The sequence below is a fragment of the Cervus elaphus genome, chromosome 26 (genome assembly GCF_910594005.1).
Source record: "Cervus elaphus chromosome 26, mCerEla1.1, whole genome shotgun sequence".
Taxonomy (NCBI): domain Eukaryota; kingdom Metazoa; phylum Chordata; class Mammalia; order Artiodactyla; family Cervidae; genus Cervus; species Cervus elaphus.
The window spans coordinates 30,862,648-30,881,178 of record NC_057840.1 but is presented as its reverse complement, the minus strand read 5'-3'; the positions used below and the strand labels follow the sequence as shown (position 1 = coordinate 30,881,178).

The following is an 18,531-nucleotide window of genomic DNA, read 5'->3' as shown; positions in this document are numbered from 1 at the left end:
AGCTTTCCACGGCTAATTATCTATAATCCTAAATGGAGACAATAAAAGTACTCAAGTCATAGTGCTGCTAGGAGAATTATGAAAGATAATACATTCAAATTGCACAGGAGAATATCTGACACATAGTAAGCAAGCAACAAATGTTCACTATATCTACTAATTTTTTCCTTGTGGTGCTTGAAAGCCAAGCCAGCTAAGTAAGGGTATTGAGAACAGTAAGATCTAAGATGCTATTTTTATCTCAAGTAAGCATGTAAGAATTGTTAAGACTTCTGCTTCATTGACTTCACTAAAGCCTTTGACTGTGTGGATCACAACAAACTGTGGAAAATTCTTCGAGAGATGGGAATACCAGACCACCTTACCTGCTTCCTGAGAAACCTGTATGCAGGTCAAGGAGAAACAGTTAGAACCGGACATGGAACAATGAACTGGTTTCAAATCGGGAAAGGAGTACATCAAAGGTGTATATTGCCATCTTGCTTATTTAACTTATACGCAGAGTACATGATGAGAAATGCCAGGTTGGATGAAGCACAAGCTGGAATCAAGAGTGCCAGGAGAAATATCAATAACGTCACATATGCAGATGATACCACCTTGAGAGCTGAAAGTGAAGAGGAACTAAAGGGCCTCTTGATGAAGGTTAAAGAGGATAGTGAAAAAGCTGGCTTGAAACTCAACATTCAAAAAATGAAGATCATGGCACCTGGTCCCATCACTTCATGGCAAATAGATGGGGAAACAGTGGAAACAGTGGCTGACTTTATTTTTCTGGGCTCCCAAAGCACTGCAGATGGTTATTTCAGTCATGAAATTAAAAGATGCTTACTCCTTGGAAGGAAAGTTATGACCAACCTAGACAGCATATTAAAAAGCAGAGACATTACTTTGTCAACATAGGCCTGTCAAGTCAAGGCTATGGTTTTTCCAGTGGTCAAGTACGGATGTGAGAGCTGGAATATAAAGAAAACTAAGCACCGAAGAACTGATGCTTTTGAACTGTGGTGTTGGAGAAGACTCTTGAGAATCCCTTGGACTGCAAGGAGATCCAACCAGTCCATCCTAAAGGAGATGAGTCCTGGGTGTTCATTGGAAGGACTGATGTTGAAGCTGAAACTCCAATACTTTGGCCACCTGATGCGAAGAGTTGACTTGTTTGAGAAGACCATGATGCTGGGAAAGATTGAGGGCAGGAGGAGAAGGGGACGACAGAGAATGAGGTGGTTGGATGGCATCACTGACTCAATGGACATGGGTTTGGGTGAACTCCGGGAGTTGGTGATGGACAGGGAGGCCTGGCGTGCTGCGGTTCATGGGGTCGCAAAGAGTTGGACATGACTGAGTGACTGAACTGAACTGAAAGACTATTACCATACCCGGATCCCAAAACATTGTTCTCAATGTTCAACCTATCTGTAAAGTATGATTGTGGGGGTTGGCCATTAATGCAAACAGAGTAGGCAGCAGTAGAGTACAGTTAAGAGTACAGACTTAATTCTGGGTTCTTTCAGCTATGATTTTGGGTGAGTTACTCAACCTCTCTGCTTCAGTTTCCTCATCTGTAAGATAATATCTGCCTCACAGGGTAGTTGCTGAGATTAAATACATATGTGTAAAGCACTCAGAACAGTGTTGGGCAGCACACACATAGTAAGCCCAGTGTGAGTGTTAACAGATGTAGTTATTTAAGAACAAGCTAATCTCTCCTGGAGTCCTCACTGGCCTCAGCCCTCAGGTGATCTGGCCCCACTCACTGTTTTAATGCCAGGTGAATTCTTATCTGATGGGCTGTGGGCTTGAGGGGTGTGGGGGGTGTATGTGTGTGTACACAAATTACTTGTTTTGATTCTGCAGCCTCTTTTTCCAGTTTTCTATGCCTCCACTGTGCCTTAACTTTTTCTGCCTGCCCTTTTACTAAGTTCCACTTGAATATCCTTATCTTTTTGTATCATGTGACTTATTAATAATAAAATCAATTTCCAGCAAGAAAAAAAAAAGTTTGGAAGGATTAAAAATCATAAAAAGTGAGCCCGTGTTCTGGAGAAATTATTTCATGCACAAGGAGTTTGTTTTGGGACTTCACAGAGTTAGGATTCTCTTATCAGAAACACAGCCTTGTTAGCAGTGGGACTCTGTGGTATCAAGTTTGTGGGAGTTACCAAAATAGATTTTTAGATATTTTTAGAACCAGAATATCACCAGCGTATCCTGAGTTTTTATTATAATCTGGTATTTTATATTATTTAGGTAATCTACCTACAGCTTTTAGCCCACTCAGTAAATTAAATCACCATATCTACAAAACTACTTGAAAACACGTTCTTGCACCAGGAATGGGAGTGAGGGAAAGAGTAAGGGAATAATCAAACACAAAATCCCAACAACTTTTTCTTAAAGGTTAATAAATATATCATGTGTGTGGATGTGTGCTTATCAAGGGTCATCAAACCATGACCCACTGTCTGTTTTTGTATGGCCTGCAAACTAAGAATGGTTTTTATGCTTTTAAAAAGTTGAAAAAAAAATCACACAAAATAATGAATTTTTGTGAAAATTATGTGAAATTCAAATTTTCAAGTCTGTAAAGTTTTATTGTAACACTTCTTCATTCATTCATTTATGAGTTGTCCACAGCTGCTTTGGGACTACGGTGGCAGAACTGAGTAACTGCAAGAGACCCAAACAATCTGTAAAGTCTGAAGTATTTACTCTCTGGCCCTGTGCACAAAAGGCTGGTCATAGCATGTGTTATGACAAAAGGGATTAAATTAACCTCTTAGATATGCTTCTCCAAATGTAACTGCCATATTTGACTGTGGTAATATTCACTTTTAGGTTCCCTAACAAGAGAAGCTTCCCTGCAACCTGGTGGTACTATGAATGGTGCTTTATATATGTTGTTTAGTCTTCATAAAATTTTTAAAAATTTAATTATTTTTAAACTATTTATTCATTTGTCACAATATTGCTTCTGTTTTATGTTTTGCTTTTTTGGCCATAAGGCATGTGGGACCTCAGCTCCTTGACCAGGGGTTGAATCCACATGCCTTGCTTTGGAAGGCAAAGTACGAACCACTCTGCTGCCGGGGAAGTCTCTAATCTTCACAACAATTCTGACATACATACTACCATTACTCCCATCTTACAGAGAAAGAACAAGCACAGGAAGCCTAGCTGATGACTGCACACCAGTGGCGAGCTGAGGCCGGACTTGGACCCAGGAGGTCTGGCTCAAGAGCTTGCTCACTCACACTCACCGGTCAAGCACCACTGGCTGCACGACTTCACACCTGAGTCACATTAGATTTTCAAAGAAATAACTTCAACAGAATTGACTTACCATTTAATTTCTGAAATTTTATTAAGAACTGGTAGAGGGCAGTGGTTCAGACAGTAGAGAATCCATCTCAATGTGGGAGACCTAGGTTTGATCCCTGGGTTGGGAAGGTCCCTTGGAGGGGGGCATGGCGACTCACTCCAGTATTCCTGCTGGAGAATTCCCATGGACAGAGGAGCCTGGAAAGCTACAGTCCACGGGGTCACAGAGAGTTGGATACGACTGAGTGACTAAGCACAGCACATGTAAACAACAGCTGCATGTCTTTAATAAAAGTGCTATTAAAATGTTACATTAATTAAATTGTCACTGTTCTCTATGTAAGGGAAAAATCTTGTCGCTCCTGGAGTAATATATGCTTTACTAGAAAAATAAAAGGCACACAACATCTTGACTCATTTTTCTGTCAGAGTTTACCTTTAAAAGTAACAGCTAGCACTTATCATTGATAACAGCTAACCCTTCATGGCTGCACTTTTCTATACACCTGTCTATCTTCTGCCTTATGTTCAATAGTGCTGTGCCTGGACAATTAAAAGTGAGACAGCTATGTCCTGTGCGTTCATCAAGTGGAATATTTAACGGGAAAGGCATGCGTTAAGTAAATAATTTCATCACTAATGACAGATATCAGTTTTAGAAAGGAAAAAATACAGCACGCTTTAGAGTAATTACTAGCGGACGTGATCCAGTCCGCATGGCCAAGACAGCCTGAAAAGAAGTGACAAGCATGCGGAGTTACAGAGGATGTGAGGGAATCTTTCAGCCTCGAATTATTTCCAGGTAAAGAGAAGACGACATGGAAGATCCTGAGCAGGGGAGGACAGCCCTCTAACAAAATCTGGTGATTGGCCAACATAAACTGATAGAACATATTCTGTGGGCACCTGCCCAAGACACTTGCCAGGAACAGGAAAGGCTGAGCGCTGCCCAGCTTGCTTAAAGGAGGTGAGCCTTCTCTCGGTGCAGCAGTTCTCAGCGTGGGGTACATACTGGAATTCTGGGGAACGAGTCAGGGAGTCAAGGAAAGAGCTCATTTAATTTATTGAAAATTTTATCCCAGGTGGAAAAAGACACTGGAAAGCTGGAGAGAGCTGTTACCAGATGGCTACCCTATTGATTTATCTTGTATTAACCGCACCTACAAATGCATACTGGTAGTACCTGTAATGCATGAGACCTGAGCTTGATCCCTGGGTTGGGAATATTCCTTGGAGAAGGAAATGGCAACCACTCCAGTATTCTTGCCTGGGAAATCCCATGAACAGAGGAGGCTAAAGTCCATGGGGTTGCAAAGAGTTAGTCACGACTTAGCGACTAAACCACCACCGTGAATGCATATAAAAGGGTCAGACTGCCTTCTGTTTCTGATCCTATGAAAGGAGAATTATCTCTGTCATCCTGAAGAAATCAGGAACTTATAAATACTCCCAATATACAGGAATGAACGTGGGAACAGGTAGAACACACAAAGGGAAAAATCTTCCCAGGATGTCTGCCTCTGTTGCCAAACCACAGCTGTTAACATGATTAGATAATTCAGAGGACAAGCAGCACTGTTAGTTTAAATGTTTAGACAATTCATTTTATGTTGTGTTACAAGGACAGGGGTTTTTTTTTTTTCTGGTTCCCCACCCACCCTCCATTGCTGTCTTGTTGTCTATTCACGTACTTTTGCTACAAGACAAATGCAGCAAAAAAAAAATAAGGCAACTGGTGGTAGGAGGTTTCCCAGAAAAATAAGGGCAACCCCTTATTGCAAGTTTATGATGTACCAGGCACTGTGTGAAATGTTTTGAATACATGATAATCTCACTCAATTCATTACAACAAACTTTTGACCTATTATCACATCTATGTCCTAAATGGAAACCAGCACAAAGAAGTCAAAGAACTCAGTGCCAAAGGTCACACAGTGAGGGATGCCAGAGTCAATTAAACAGACGCTATTCCTCTTGGAGGTCACTCAACCTTTTGTCTGAGCACAGTACGTCTTCTGGGTCCCAGAGGAAGGCTGAAGAGGATTAAAGAGAAATAACAGCAATCTTAAGATTCTTCATTCTACTCTGAGAAAATGCAAAGAAAGAGAGGAAAACAATTGAATGGGAAAGACTAGAGATCTCGTCAAGAAAATCAGAGATACCAAAGGAACATTTCATGCAAAGATGGGCACAATGAAGGTGGTATGGACCTAATAAAAGAAGATATTGGGAGGGGGGATCGGGATGGGGAATACGTGTAACTCTATGGCTGATTCATATCAATGTATGACAAAACCCACTGAAATGTTGTGAGGTAATTAGCCTCCAACTAATACAAAAATAAATAAATAAATGAAGAAGATATTAAGAAGAGGTGGCAAGAATACACAGCAGAACTATACAAAAAAGACCTTCATGACTGGGATAAGCACGATGGTGTGATCACTCACCTAGAGCCAGACATCCTGGAATGTGAAGTCAAGTGGGCCTGAGGAAGCATCATTATGAACGAAGCTAGTGGAGGTGATGGAATTCCAGTTGAGCTATTTCAAATTCTAAAAGATGATGCTGTGAAAGTGCTGTACTCAATATGCCAGCAAATTTGGAAAATCAGCAGTGGCCACAGAACTGGAAAAGGTCAGTTTTCATTCCAATCCCAAAGAAAGGCAATGTCAAAGAATGCTCAAACTACCACACAATTGCACTCATCTCACACACTAGCAAAGTAACGCACAAAATTTTCTAAGCCAGGCTTCTACAGTACGTGAACCATGAACTTCCAGATTTTCAGGCTGGATTTAGAAAAGGCAGAGTAACCAGAGATCAAATTGCCAACATCTGTTGGATCATCCATCGAAAAAGCAAGAGAGTTTCAGAAAAACATCTACATCTGCTTTATTGACTACACCAAAGCCTTTGACTATGTGGATCACAACAAACTGTGGGACATTCTTCAAGAGATGGGAATACCAGACCACCTGACCTGCCTCCTAGAAATTTGTATGCAGGTCAAGAAGCCAGTTAGAACCAGATATGGAAGAACAAACTTGTTCCAAATAGGAAAAGGAGTACCTCAAGGCTGTATATTGTCACCCTGCTTATTTAACTTATATGCAGAGTACATCATGAGAAATGCCAGGGTGCATGAAGCACAAGCTGGAATCAAGACTGCCGGGAGAAATATCAATAACCTTAGATATGTAGATGACACCACCCTTATGGCAGAAAGTGAAGAACTAAAGAGCCTCTTGATGAAAGTGAAAGAGGAGAGTGAAAAAGCTGGCTTAAAACTCAACGTTCAGAAAACTAAGATCATGGCAACCAGTCCCATCACTTCATGGCAAATAGATGGGGAAACAATGCAAACAGTGACAGACTTTACTTTTTTGGGCTCCAAAGTCACCGCAGATGGTGACTGCAGCCATGAAATTAAAAGACGCTTACTCCTCGGAAGCAAAGTTATGACCAACCTAGACAGCATATGAAAAAGCAGAGACATTTTGTTGACAAAGGTCCCTCTAGTCAAAGCTATGGTTTTTCCGGTAGTCATGTATGGATGTGAGAGTTGGACTATAAAGAAAGCTGAGTGCTAAAGAATTGATGCTTTTGAACTGTGGTGTTGGAGAAGACTCTTGAGAGTCCCTTGGACTGTAAGGAGATCAAACCAGTCCATCCTAAAGGAAATCAATCCTGAATATTCATTTGAAGGACTGATGTTGAAGCCGAAATTCCAATACTTTGGCCACCTGATGTGAAGAACTGACTCATCTGAAAAGTCCTTGATCCTGGGAAAGATTGAAGGCGGGAGGAGAAGGGGACGACAGAGGATGAGATGGTTGGATGGCATGAACCACTTGACGGATATGAGTTTGAGTAAACTCCGGGAGTTGGTGATGGACAGGGAAGCCTCACGTGCTGCAGTCCATGGGGTCGCCAACAGTCAGACACGACTGAGTGACTGAACTGAACTCTCGAGAAGAAAGGTCAACTCGAATTAGACTGAGAAAAGAACAGATTAAAAAGAAAAGCCAGCCAGTTATAATAACCAGTGGTTCTAAACTGGCATATGAAAAAAATGTCCCAGTGGTTTTAAATTTAAGTGTGCATTCTGCCGATCCAGTGAGAACCAACTGCCGGGTTCCACCCCCAACAACTGCCGGGCTCCACCCACACCACCTGCGGGGCTCCACCCACACAACACAGACTTTGTGATTCAGAGATCTGGGGTGAATTCTGAGAATGTACATTTCTAATGAGTTCTCATCCAAGACTGGAGAAGGCAATGGCAACCCACTCCAGTACTCTTGCCTGTAAAATCCCATGGACGGAAGAGCCTGGTAGGCTGCTGTCCAAGGGGTTGCAAAGAGTCAGACACGACTGAGCAACTTCACTTTCACTTTTCACTTTCATGCACTGGAGAAGGAAATGGCAACCCACTCCAGTGTTCTTGCCTGGAGAAGCCCAGGGACAGGGGAACCTGGTGGGCTGCCATCTATTGGTTCACATAGAGTCGGACACGACTGAAGCGACTTAGCATCCAAGACTGCTGCCCTCTGTTGCTCCAGGGGGTCACAGTTTGAGAACCACTGCACGATATACACTACCTAAATTCTTACACAGTTCTAGTAATTTATAAAACCATACACTTTTCCTAGAAAACTTGAACATAAAGGGTCTCCTTTAGAGGTTAGAATCTTTAAAGAAATGCTTATTTGTTTTCATTATTATATTTTAAAATATAACATTTGGCAGGTTTGATCCCTGAGTTGGGAAGATCCCCTGGAGGAGGATCCCCTGGCAACCCACTCCAGTATCCTGGAAAATTCCATGGACAGAGGAGTCTGTAGGGCTACAGTCTCTGGGGTCACAAAGAGTCAGATACGACTGAGATGCACACACACAGATATACAAAAACTATGTGTAAGATATGTAAATTGTAAAAACCATACAAATCTTATCCCTGAGTTACAGTGTCAATTTATCTATTCAAATACAACTGACACTCTTCCTTTAATATTAAGCTGTACTTATTATTGAAATTGTCAAATATTCTTAAAATAAGATTTAATTTGTGAATACATATAACTTACATAATTAACACATATTGTATTAACAGGCTAAATTTTAAGTTTTTTTTTTCATTGCTTATTCCACAATTTTCACTAGTGAATAAACACTGTTATTGAAGACTAACAGAATATATGAAGTTTGACAAGAAAAGTAATTCAAGCTTTCCAAGATACATTGTAAAACTACTAAAGACAGAGAACACACGAAATATTTTATCCTGAAATTATCCCTTTTAGTTATTTTGTTAAATAAAGCAAGAATAAAATTTAAAAACTCATTGGACCATTCTAAAGCAGGCTTTTAAAAGTATGACAGTCTTCAGTGCTATTTCAGTAATTGTATACAATGAATATTGTCAATGAAATAAAATCTTACCCAGATCTAGTCGTTTTGAATTCCACCTTGAGGATAGGTTTGCACGGTTCTGGCTTCTTCCCATCCTTTAACTGTTTTCCTAAAATATAGTTTCCTGCATTAAATTCTAAAATTCTAAGTTACTCTAAATTCTTATACATTGATAGTTTATAAAATGAAATATAATGAAATCCACCATGAAATATTTTAAAGTGATTTTGAAAGAAGTATTTAATACAAAATAAGATATTTTAAATGATCAGTTTAGTGTCTGAAATCCAGTGCTAAAAAGTAAATACAATGAATAACTTGTCAACAACATTTGTGATAAAATTCTAGTAAGAGAAATTCAGTATTTGCAATGTTTTAGAGATACGGAAAACAGGATTTCAATTTTCTAAATGAATTCAAGTTTTAATATAGCTTATTTGAGGAAAATAAGTCTAAATCATATTTTCACCCAAAGTGACAGGCTGCAAAATTAATCCCTCTGTTAATAAAGTCAATTATATTTACTCTCTTAAAGTAAAATCCATCCATTGTAATGTCCAAAAGACTGCTGAAGTAAACCAATCTCTGTAAAATGTGTCAAACTCATACTGTTAAAGAATTTTGATTATTTTTAAAAAGGTTGATTTCTATTATCAAGTTTTACATGTTCACTGTATTAACAATTCAGAAAAAGTTAAAAGAAAATAAGATATACTAATTCCTGTTTCTTAAACAGTGTCACCATTATGTTATTAGTGAAGGTCCCAAACACACACTGCTAACCCAACACTTCTTATCCTCTTTCCCAGCTTTTTCCTCCCAGGAACTAGCTCATTCTAATGTATTTTTAATTTTCTTTTGTTTGCTGTTTGCCTCACCAACAAGCATGTAAACTCCATGAAAGCAAAGATTTTTAAGTGTGTATGTGTTTTTTGTTTATGTATCCATGGTGACATTGTTTGGCACAGACGGGACACTCAATAACAATTTAATAAGTGAATAAAATGATTTTTCTTTAGGATTAATTCCAAGAAAAGAGATATTTAGATAGAACTGTATTCCAGAAAGGATGAAGAAAGTGTGTGAGTACTTTGTCCCACCTTTCCTGAACAATGCTATTATTTTTTTCTGATTGTTTTTTTCTGATTATTATTTGTTTCTGATTGTTTCTGTGTATTGTTTAATCTCTGTGAAAATTCTTTGGCTTTCTAGTCATCTGTATTTCTTCTTTAAAAATAGCTTATACCTTTTACCCATGGTTATACTTTATCTTCTTTATATTTAAAAATAAATTTAACATTCAAAGTTCATTAACACTGTGTCCATATGTTGCAACCACTTTTCCTAGTGTCACTTGTGAAGTCTAAGACATTTAAAAACAATTGCATAGAAGTGTACATTTAAATAATCGAGTCTATCAGTCCTAATCACGCTGCCATTTAAGAAAACTTAAAATCCTAAAATGGCACTTCTTCCAAAACTAAGTTATATATTTAATGGAATTAGAATATAACAGCTGTACTTGAATTTTGACAAAATGACCTTAAAGTTCACACAACGGACTCAATGCCTATGAACTGCTAAAGAAACTGAAAAGGAGATGACTTCTGGAGTGACCAAGTGAGACCTCTGTGAACCCACTCACTTAGTAAAATTGAAATACTAGCAAAATAACTAAGGGTAATCACTTCAGAACTGAAGCCACAAAATGAGCACACCACTGTCTACTCAATGGAAGTGACCGAACCTTGTTAAGACCCGGGGTGGGGGGCGGGCCCGGGATGTTTTGATGAAGGGCTATTTCCATCCCCTATGCTCCTCAGCTTCACGGCATGGTGCCATAAAAAGGCCAGAGCATCAGCCAAGAGATAGGACTGAAGTTTATTTGCAGTTCCATTAAAACCAGTTTCCCTAGAGCCCAATCAGTATATTATCCCCAGTTGCAGCTTCCTGAAAAACTCTAATCCCAAGATGTTGCGGCAATTTCATTTGACACAACAGACATCAGCTCAGGGAGACCGAAAGCCCCACCTCCAGGCATCACAGAAACAACAGTAATATGCTGGCAATATGGTAGGTACCTGCCTAAGGCTGTGGTTTTAGTTGAGGCAAATAAGAGGCTGGGCAGGAATTTAAAAAAAAAAATCCTTAAGAACTAGACACATTCCAGGCTGTACTTAAGGCAGTGTGCAGGCCCAGGAAAGACCTGGGAAAGGAAAAGGCCCCTGTCATTCATCTCTGGCCAACTCTGAGATCCTGAGTTAACTTTGAGCAAACTCAAAGTTAAAAAAAAAAAAAAAGTAAGAAAAGTAAAGTGAACTGTACTACCACTGCAGAAAGTAAAATAAGCTATAATACCACTGCGGGCAAGAACAATGGAACAGAGATAAAATGGCTGGTAAAAATGCAAAGGGTACAGTTTTTTTGAAAAGCAGGCTGAGAGCATTTATGAAAAACAGAAATATATAAAACTAGTCCATTTTGAGGAGCAGCAATTCTAATCTTAAGCATTTATTCCATAGGAATAAAACGATCAATTCCTATTGAATATGTACAAGAAAGGTAAAGGCAGCATAATTTGTAGTGATCAGAAATTGAAAATACAGCTTCAAAGTTTCATATTCATCACTACAGCATAATTTGTAGTGATCCATCATTTAGGCATGGCTGAATAAATTATGAAGAACTGTGAGACAAACAACTGGTTGATACACAAGCATTAAAATAAAGGAATTGAGAGCTATGCCAGATGAAAGGAGGGATTTTCCTCAAGTACAGAGGATTAAGAAAAGCAAGATGCAAGAAAGAATAATGTAATTCTATTTTTATGTAAAACAATGACCAAAAAATCTCATATGCTCTTGTATGTGCCTATAAATATGTATGATTTTAGAAATATATGTATTTTGGAAGAACATCTGCAAGATTTTTGACATAGCTTATCTGGTGAGGCAGGAAAGGGGAAGGGGCTACTAATGTAGAGGAAGGTTTATGGAGAAGAGGCTGGTATTATATGATCCTGTTTATCTACAATGATATATGTATGTATGTTTATGTGTATAAAAAACTATCATTTTTTGGTCACTACTTCTGTGGTCTCACGGTTAGGAAGTTCTTCCCACACAAATACCATTACAACTCTGGGAAGCATTTTCTTATAAGTGCTTTATAGTTTCATTTATTACATTAATTTTCTGAAGTATACTTTGGTAAAGGAAAGATTTTTTTCTCTAATAGTTTCAGCACTATTTGTGTAGTTCTATTGACCTGCAACTGCCAGACAATAAAGACCAAGTATTTGAAGTGTATAACGTGATGAGCTGTGATATCGTTATGTGTCTGCCAGCACTGGTGTCCCAGGTGGCTCAGTGGTAAAGAAACCATCTGCAATGCAGGAGACGTGGGTTCAATCCCTGGGTCGGGAAGATGGAAGCATCCCAACCCACTCCAGCATTCTTACCTGGAAAATGGCATGGACAGAGAAACCTGGCGGGCTACAGTCCATGGGGATCACAAAAGAGTCAGGCACAACTTAGCAACTAAACAACAAAAAATGCCAGCATTCTCACTGAACCACTGGAGCTTTCTCCACTAATGTGAAATTCACCTTTATTACGTTAAGTTTTCATAAATACACACTGGTCAACTGGTCTTAGAGAATATACTACTCCTGCCTTAAGATCCTAGGGAAACATCTCTTCCCCTCTTTATGCAGAAAATAATGTTGCAATGGAACCTTGAGCCTCTTGCATCCTAATTTATTAGAACCAAGTGACTAGTGAGAGAGTTACGCAGAGGACATCAGATCAAGAAGCTGGAAAGGACTGCCAGGGGAGAAGACTGGATTTTTGAGGTGGGAGAGAGAATGAGGAAATAAAAAAGGTGTGGGAAAAAGGAGTCTTAAATCTGAAAACTAGTCCCTTGTGCTGTACAAGGAACAAACTGAGAATTCCAACCTCTATTTCAATCTGTTCAGAGATATATGGCCTTTCAGTGAGGAATTTAAAAGTCTGTTCTGAAGAAGACCACCATCAGACCTTCAGCCTTCCTCTACCACCCAAAGTTCTAGTAGGAGTGGCAGACTGATATAATTTGAGATTAGAAGTAAAATTTTTACATTTATTTAAAAAAATTACCTTGCATGCATTTTATTTTATGAAGCAAAAGTTATTCAGATATCACTCAATTTAATCTACTTCAATATTCACCAGCAATCTTTCACTGGCTGGAACAATCCTGAAAAAAGGGCAGGCGTTGGGTGGAATATTTAGTGAGACTTCATTAAGTTTGAGCTTATATATCTTGCATAAAACCTAGCCAGGTACAAAATTCTTAACTTTTGTCTTGCTCAATAGTCTTTTGTTATTGCTTTATTGTGTCCAATATTTCTACTTACAATAAAATGTAAAGCCGCCTGATTTTTAATTCTTTAAATACTTTCTGTCACCACCTGCATGGATGTTAAGAGTAGTTTCATTATCTTTGTAAAGAAAAAATGCTGCAGTTTTTATAGTGATCTTCCTTCATTAGTCTCGCTTGGAAATTAGTGAGTCCTTTTGATTTGCATACTCTGATCTTTTTTTTTAACTCAGGTTTTTAAAATTATGTCACTGATTATTGCTCATGTTCTAGATTATTCATCTATAATCCTGATGCTGGGAAAGATTGAAGGCAGGAGGAGAAGGGACGACAGAGGATGAGATGGTTGGATAGCATCACCCACTTGATGGACATGAGTTTGAGCAAGCTCCAGGAGTTGGTGATGGACAGGAAAGGCTGGCATGCTGCAGTCCATGGGATCACAAAGAGTTGGACACGACTGAGCAACTGAACTGATAAGCCTAGACTAACCATTTTCTAAGTCAAATCAAGTAATAAGGCACTAGCTAAGATTTTACAAAGCTCGTATAACTAAAGGACATTTAGAGGATCACTGGATTTCACCACTAACTGTCATCTGACTTCTTAACTACTGAGTCACCTCAGGAGAAAAACTTGTACTTACTCTTTCAACTACCTGTGAACTACTTTGATAAATCACTGAAAAGATCTGGTTAAATATAAAACTTGACTTAATAAATCATACAATCTCCATGTAACATGCGATTTCTTCATGTCTCTTACTAAGCCCTATTTCTCACATCCCCAAAACTACTCAGACACAATCAAAGTCCTGTTGATTCTAACTCCGGAATTTTATTCCTTTATATCCACTTTTTTCCATTTATAGTCATATTTGAGGTCGTCCTTATTTATTGTTGCCATCAGCACCCTAATTGGCTTCTCTTTTCTACTCCTGGCTCATCTGATGTACTACCATCAAAGTGGTATTTCCAAATATAAATTTTATGTTTCTCACTGTGAAATCATTTCCTAGGTCTCCCTTCATGAAGTCCAAACTCTTTAGCATACTATAATGCATATTTTTGCCTCTGTATGCAGTTATTAGTTTCTGGCTAATTCACTCAAAGGAATTTTAAATACTGGTCATATTAAACTAGCGGTTTTCCAAAAATACCTTGCTTTTGATTATGTCTTTGTACCTTCTGACTAAAATAACCTTGTTCTGCCCTTATAACTCCCCACTGATCCTTTTAAGACCAAGTTCATCCAGCCTGAATTTGTGAAATCTTCCTATAGCCTTCACCTAAAACATACTCATTACTTCTGTTTCTACATCATACTATGCAGGCCTTTATCAGCACTCATTGTATGTATTTTAGTTTATATATCATTTTCACTCACTGGACTATGAGTTCTCCAAGAGCAATATATTTCTAGTATTTAATCTCCGGTACTGAGGAGGGGCTCAATAAATGTCTATTGAATGAATGAACGGATGAATGAGATGCATTAACAAATAAATGAGGATCGCTGTCAAAAAAACAAGTGCTTCCCTAGTTTCTAATTAGGGAAGGAGAATGCCACTTAGAATGTAGAACACATTTGTTGCTGCGCAGCAGCTATGGGCTCACTCAAGAGTGGGCTCCGTGGTATGAGAGCCGGCCCCGCTCACACGCGGCTACTCACCCCTTGAAATGTAGCTGCTCCACGTTAAGGTGTGCTGTAGCACACACTGGGTTTCAAAGAGTACAAAGGAAGAATGCAAAATACTTCAATTCTGTATGCTGAGTACACGCTGAAGTAGTGATATTTTGCATATTTGGGGTAAATAATATGTTACTAAAATTAATTTTACTTCTTTACTGTTATTAGTATGGTCACTAGTAAATTTAAGATTACACATGCAGATCTCATATTTCTACTGAACAATGATGCTCTAGAAAATAAGATGATTCAAACTGGAGAATCACATTGTTAATAACATTAGTCTGAAATGGGGAAGGTGTTCTTTCCTTGATGAGTGTGGAGAGAGCTGATTTATAGCTGGACGGATGACCAGCGGGATACGTGGTTTTTGGATCATGACCAAGAGCAGTGGGATTTATGATGTGTTTCTTCAAGATCCAAAACTCTCCAAACTCCCCTTGGTGACTCTTGGTGTAGCAGTTTTGGACGGCTGGCAACTGGCCTAACCGGCAATACTGGCTTGTTCATTTAAAGGATCACTCTGAGAGTTTCTTGTGGAGTTCTTCAGAAGCCAGAGTTTGGGGGCTGGAGCACAGTCCTTGTGAGCAGGGTGGGAGACTCACACGGGATATCTCTTAGAATGCCACACACATTCTTTTTCTCTTGCTGCACAGTATCCTTTGCCTTTAAACAAAAGCCTTCTTTGAGTATACTCTGTGGAGTCTGGCAAGTTCTTTCAAATATAAAAACTGGGGAAAAAACTTTTGTAATGAACTATTAATACATTAAGGAATTGCAGTATGGATTAATGATTCATTGAGTGTTCTAGGCTTCAAGTAAATCTTAAAAGTAGATTAATATAATTTTTAATATGTCACATCCTTAGAATATTATAAATTGACTTTTATTTACATGAAGTATGAATTTATTTTTCCCTTTAGCAACCCTTAATAAAAGTTCTCTAATCCTGGTTCATTGATTTCCACATAATCAAAAAACTTATACCATAAAAATCACCCATTCAATCCTTCCATTTTACATATGATGAAACTAAGTCCCAGAAAACAGTAATTATTTCTACAAAGTATTTCACAAACAGCAAAGCTAGAATTACATTCCAGATTTCTGATTACTGGGAAAGTGTTCTTTGATAATCATAAAAACTAGATTAAAGGGAAGTATCATTTTTTGTTTTAGTAAAAAAAGCACTGGTTGATTAATTTCAGACACCCAAATAGAAACTTTCTGAAAAAATACAACTGTCAACCATCTTGATACACATAAAATTATCCAACATTATATCAGAAAATTGTCTTAAGTGAATTCAAATTATTCTCCTTTCCTGGCCATTTTATCATCATTGTCTAGATAACTGTCACGACCCTCAGAATAAGAATCCACTATCTAACAACTTTGGCAATGAATGATTCCATTTGAGAGTAAACTGAATATTGAACCTATAATTCAATTATAGTTCAAGCACCAGGCCATCATTTCTCAAAGTGCTATTTTGAAGAACACTAGAGTACTGTAAGATGTTCTGTGAATAAAAGATGCTAGAGTCAAGTAAATTTAGGAAAAGCCACATAAAATATATAAACTGACACAAATAATTAATATACAGTTGACCCTTGAACAACAGGAGTTTGAGCTGCGTGGGTTCACTTTAAGGGCAAAATTTTTTCAGTAGTAAATACTAGATGACTACACAGTCTGTGTGTGGTTGGTTGAATCCACAGATTTGTATCCACAGATACTGGGGGCTGACTTGATGTTATGTGTAGATTATCTATTATGCAGCAATGACTGCCCCTGACTTTCTGCTCTTTCCAAGAGTCAATTGTATATACATATGTATGCTTATACATATTTTCCCTCTTAGAAATTCATAGTGTACGTTGAAATCTAAGACGTCTTTCAAGGAAGAAAACGTTTAACTTTATTTCAGCATTTCTAGAACTTCTTTGATCATAACATGCTTTTTCACCAAATAACTCATTAACATAGGAAACAGTATTATAAAATATATTTTGGGGAAAACTTATCTAAGTATCTTTTGTGCTATCCTACCAAGTAAATGAGATATCCAAATTTACATTTGTTATAATCACATATGTATATAGCATGTCATAATTTTCAAGTACATTTACTTAAATTTTGCTTACTTGATCCAAGGTATAGAATGGTACTTATCTCATGGTAGAACCAATATTTGTTGAATGAATAAAAGTACAATCAGTTCCAATCAATTACCAAGGTAGTGCTTATAAATGTTTTTAAGAATAGGATACTTAATTATTACATTACATGGGTTTAGATATGAAAAAACCCCATGATTTACCATAACCTGTAGGAAAGGAAGAGCAAGAGCCCACAATATGGATAGTAATGAAAAAAATCCCTAAATTTTAATCCATCAGAGTAGATATTTAGTATACTAAAAACTACATACCACATATATGTGTATGGTTGCCTTTTTTACTAAGATACTACAAACTCTGCAGAAATCTAATTATGCTACTACTAAAAGCCTGCTCTCAAGAATTTACATTTTTAGTATTAAAAGAGAATCAAGATTAAAATAGGAAAATCACCACTTGGCAACCATTACAGTAATAAGTAATCCATCCAAGAAACATCAACAGATGCTAGAACCAGGGGGTAGAAATTTTGATGAGGAACAGTATGTTTATAAAGTCTCAACTATTTCCTTCAAATCAAAATACTTGTTGATTACAGATAACAAATCAAAAATATTATTAACTTCAAAAAGGAAAAAATAATGCTATAATGGAAAGACCTAGTAGACAGAAGCTTAATCAAGGAATCAGGGTATGAGACACCACCATGACAAATCAAACACAAGCTCCACTTAAGAATGTTAAAAGGACTCAGCAATCCTTTTGAGATGGTCCGGCTGAAAATGCGCAACATGAATCTAATCATGCAAAAAACATCAGACAAAACCAAATGGAAGCACATTCTATAAAATAACTGACCTGCAACATACAAAATTTATCAGTTAGGAAAGTCAAGGAAAGGCTCAAGAAGAGTTCTAGTTTGAAAGAGACTGAGGAAACATGATAGCTAAATCTAATCTGCATATAGACCCTTTTGACAAAAGGCAAAACTTGGTGATATAGGAGAATGTCTCTGTAAGATACTAATACTGAACTATTTCGGGGTGATTGAGCAATATGCTGACAACTTACTCTCAGGTGGTTAAAAAAACCTCTTTGAATTATACTTACAAAAAAAGATGAAAATTTAGATAAAACTTTAAAACCAATATACATATTTCTACTATCTTCAATATTATTTATACTTCTTTCTGGATTTGAAATTAAAGGTTTCTAAACTAATCATCAACTTCTTTGGTTTTCTGAATTCCTAGATTCCAGTGGGGATAGGAGAGTCTAAAATGTATGAAATACTCAGGAATACCACAAAGATCAGGGACTTAGGCACTAACAGAAGGAAGAACAAAAACGTATCAGGGAAAACTGGAACCTATTATGAAAAGGGCTATCTCCTGGAGGTACACGTAAACAGAACTGTAGCAAATTTAAAATAAGTGCATTTCCACTGGGAAGACCCAGAGGGATGGGATGGGGAGGGAGGTGGGAGGGGGGATTGGGATGGGGAACACATGAAAATCCATGGCTGATTCATGTCAATGTATGGCAAAAACCACTACAATATTGTAAAGTAATTAGCCTCCAACTAATAAAAATAAATGAAAAAATAAAAAATAAAATAAAATAA

At 37.8% G+C, this 18,531-nt stretch overlaps 1 protein-coding gene across 4 annotated transcripts in view; it reads right to left on the bottom strand.

Moving 5' to 3' along the window:
* STXBP5 (syntaxin binding protein 5) overlaps positions 1-18,531 on the bottom strand; it is a 152,858-nt gene that overhangs the window by 75,371 nt on the left and 58,956 nt on the right. For all 4 annotated transcript variants that reach the window (XM_043887954.1, XM_043887955.1, XM_043887956.1 and 1 more), the window contains one exon: positions 8,767-8,845. In XM_043887954.1, coding sequence (XP_043743889.1) covers positions 8,767-8,845 — 79 coding nt within the window. The remainder of the gene's footprint in view (positions 1-8,766; positions 8,846-18,531) is intronic.